Source organism: Culex pipiens, chromosome 3, assembly GCF_016801865.2.
Source record: "Culex pipiens pallens isolate TS chromosome 3, TS_CPP_V2, whole genome shotgun sequence".
NCBI lineage: Eukaryota > Metazoa > Arthropoda > Insecta > Diptera > Culicidae > Culex > Culex pipiens.
Genome location: NC_068939.1, coordinates 172,558,835 through 172,562,402, shown reverse-complemented (window position 1 = coordinate 172,562,402; position 3,568 = coordinate 172,558,835). Strand labels below are relative to the sequence as shown.

Sequence of the window (3,568 nt, the reverse complement as noted above, 5' to 3'; positions counted from 1 at the left end):
TGTTTTTGTTTTTGTTTTTGTTTTTGTTTTTGTTTTTGTTTTTGTTTTTGTTTTTGTTTTTGTTTTTGTTTTTGTTTTTGTTTTTGTTTTTGTTTTTGTTTTTGTTTTTGTTTTTGTTTTTGTTTTTGTTTTTGTTTTTGTTTTTGTTTTTGTTTTTGTTTTTGTTTTTGTTTTTGTTTTTGTTTTTGTTTTTGTTTTTGTTTTTGTTTTTGTTTTTGTTTTTGTTTTTGTTTTTGTTTTTGTTTTTGTTTTTGTTTTTGTTTTTGTTTTTGGATGACACAATGGTGGCAAAATTTCAAAAAATATTTTATTTTTCAATTCTTCATTACCTTGAAAAATAAACAATTTAAATATAATATCAAAATGTAGAGGAAAACCTTGACTGAAATAACTGTCTCAATTATCTCCAGTATGTAATACCTTTCCAACCAAGCAACGCAACAACTTTTATCACCGGTTCCGGTTGAACGAGTGCGCAAGCGCTTCGACTATGTCCCGTTGCTAAGCGGCATCGCCGAACCAAACATTTGGCTAGAACACCGCAATTCGGTTTGTTCCTTTCATCAAAATGGTACGAAAATTTTCAATTTATCTTCATAAACCTATAGTAATTTGCAATAACATTTTCCGCAGATTCTCTCCCGCACCAAATCCGAGTCGGCAAAGGGCAACCGCAATTCTGCGGGTTCGAGCAGCGCCAAGCCTTCCGCCATACCGAGCTTCGAGGATTTTCTGGTCAAGCGCGATTACGTGGGAGCGAAAACGGTCCTGCAGTGCTCCAAGGACTACGATGAAGTACCGGATCCGCTCAAGGAGCTGTGGGTTGCGTTCTGCAACTTCCACATCGGGGACTACAAGGAGGCCCTGCAGCAGTACGAGGCCATGCACGCGAAGGATCGCACCGAGAAGGAGGTGGCGTTGAATATCTGCGTTTGCCAGTTTTACCTTGGGATGTACGAGGAGGCGCAAAAGTTGGTCGAAGAGTTGCCGGAGAGTCCGCTGAAGATTCGGCTGTTGTTTCATCTGGCGCACAAACTTAGCGAGGAGGATCGGTTGATGGAGCTGCATGGATCGCTGCGGGATGTGGTCGAGGATCAGCTGAGTCTGGCTGGGATGCACTATCTGCGATCGCACTACCAGGAAGCGATCGATATTTATAAGCGTGTCTTGCTGGATAATAAGGATTTGCTGGCGTTGAATGTTTACATTGCGATTTGCTACTACAAGTTGGATTATTACGACATCTCGCAGGAAGTGTTGGATTTGTACTTGAACCACCATCCGGACAGTACAATAGCGATCAATTTGAAGGCTTGTAATCGGTTCCGGCTGTTTAATGGACGAGCTGCCGAGCAGGAGATAAAGAACATTGTTGATAACGGAACGTTTGGAGCGGATTTGATCAAGCACAACCTGGTGGTGTTCCGGAATGGCGAAGGAGCACTACAAATACTGCCGCATCTGATCGATATTGTGCCGGAAGCTCGTTTGAACCTGGCTATCCATCATCTGCGTCGAGGTGAGATTCAAGAGGCACACCAACTGATGAAGGAAGTTCAACCATCCGTTCCACAGGAATACATTCTGAAGGGGGTAGTTCATGCCGCCTTAGGACAGGAAACCGGTTCCAAGGAGCACATGAAGAATGCACAGCAGTGTCTTCACCTAGTGGGTGGATCCGCCTCCGAGTGCGACACAATTCCCGGTCGTCAAAGCATGGCCTCCGCATTTTTCCTATACGGACAGTTCGAAGAAGTGCTCGTATATCTGAACTCAATCCGCAGCTATTTCGTCAACGACGACACCTTCAACTACAATTACGCCCAAGCAAAGGCCGCCACCGGATATTACAAAGAAGCCGAAGAGCTACTTCTTCAAATCCACGACATCGGAATCAAAACCGACCACACGTACGCCATGGTCCTGGCCAAGTGCCACATCCACTCCGGACACGCCGACCAAGCTTGGAACATATTCCTCACGAAAGATTCAACCCCGGAGGCGTTTAACCTGCTCCAGCTGATCGCCAACGATAGCTACCGCGTCGGGGAGTTCTGGGTGGCGGCCAAGGCGTTCGACACCCTTGAAAAGCTGGACCCCAACCCCGAGTACTGGGAGGGAAAGCGGGGCGCCTGTGCGGGAGCCGTGCAGGCAATCCTGGCCAAGCGCTCAAGTGGTGCTCCACCCGGGGGCGTTGCCGAGGTGATTGCCCTGCTGCGGGACTCAACCAACAGCCAGGCGGAGAGTATGCTGCGGACGATTAGACGATTTGCCAGCAGTATCAAATGAACGCGATGAGAGATTAATGAGCAAAAGTTATTCTATCGATTGTGGTTCACATCTCGCATGACTCTTAATAAAGTTTTTCACTTTGATTTGCCGTGAAATTGGGAAAGTTTGTGCTCGAGAACGAAAACGAAAATTAAATTTCAGTTGCCATAGCAATGCATCATCCTTCGACTCGATTTACCTTTCGAAATCAGCTTAACAGCTTCGTTTTACCAGAGAGCGATTCGTAACAATTAAGTCTGGATTTATGTTGGTCAGTTTCCTGAGCGAGAATTTGCCAATTAGGACGGGATTAAACTTTTACTCTTTTAATTTTCTTGATTTCATGTGTGTGTGTGGTGTGTGTGTGTGGTCCAATCCAATACCCGCTAACCGGTAGCGAAATTATGGGAAAGTATAATTTGTATCAGACTTTGTATATGCCGAATGCTGATACAACTTATCTCAGTCCCGGGTATTAGGTGGTGATAGCCCTCGCGCTGCTTCCAACGACCCATTTCAGAATGGCAGAGATCCTAGCGGCCCAATTCCGAGGTCGTTGGGCATTGTCCGGCCCCGCCTTAACATTGAAGCAAGCACCAGACGGATCCTTGATCTATCTTAAGACTCCCAATCCCTTCAGGCAAATCAGGGATCAGAGCGTATTTAATATGAGAAGAATACAACATGTTTTATAACCTTCAGATGGCCGACTGGTTAGAGTCCCACACCATCAATCCAGAGGTGTGAGTTCGAATCCCACCTGATTCAGTTTCGTTTTTGTTCCAATTCCTGATTCCAAATTTCAACCTGAACCTGAACTCTTTTAATTTTCTTGATTTCATTTGCCATTTTTTCTCGAAATTGGTAAGGGATTTTTACAATGAAAGCAATTTTATGACAAATACATCCGGATAGAAATCCTGTAAGCAAATCCGGTAACTTTGTGTTGTTGAATTCGACAACATGGACATGTTTTCAAAATCGTCAACATTTTTCTCGATTTCGCTGTAAATGTTTTAAAAATCGACAACATTGTTGTTCAAAATCGGATTTTTTTTGATGATTTTGGAAACGTTTCATGTTGTAAAATTCGACAACACAGAGCTTACAGGATTTCTATCCGTGTAGGGAATCGTTTGTACCCGACCTTCTCCGTTGTACAGTGATTCGATTATCCGAAGGCCTTGAAAAAATGTCGCTTCAGATAATCGAATCAAGAAAAAACATTCTTTCGTTGTCCCCTAAACTAAACTTAAGTGATTCAAAATTCTTAAATCGAAGATGGCTGCTAAAATGG

The 3,568-nt window shown here is 43.8% G+C and overlaps 1 protein-coding gene across 1 annotated transcript; it reads left to right on the top strand.

Annotated features, from left to right (window-relative positions):
* Window positions 1–434: 434 nt before the first annotated feature.
* LOC120423571 (intraflagellar transport protein 56) lies at window positions 435–2,375 on the top strand. Its single transcript, XM_052710143.1, has 2 exons — window positions 435–571; window positions 634–2,375. The coding sequence occupies exons 1-2, from the start codon at window positions 569–571 to the stop codon at window positions 2,287–2,289; spliced, it is 1,659 nt and encodes a 552-aa protein (XP_052566103.1). The 5' UTR covers window positions 435–568; the 3' UTR covers window positions 2,290–2,375.
* Window positions 2,376–3,568: the final 1,193 nt, after the last annotated feature.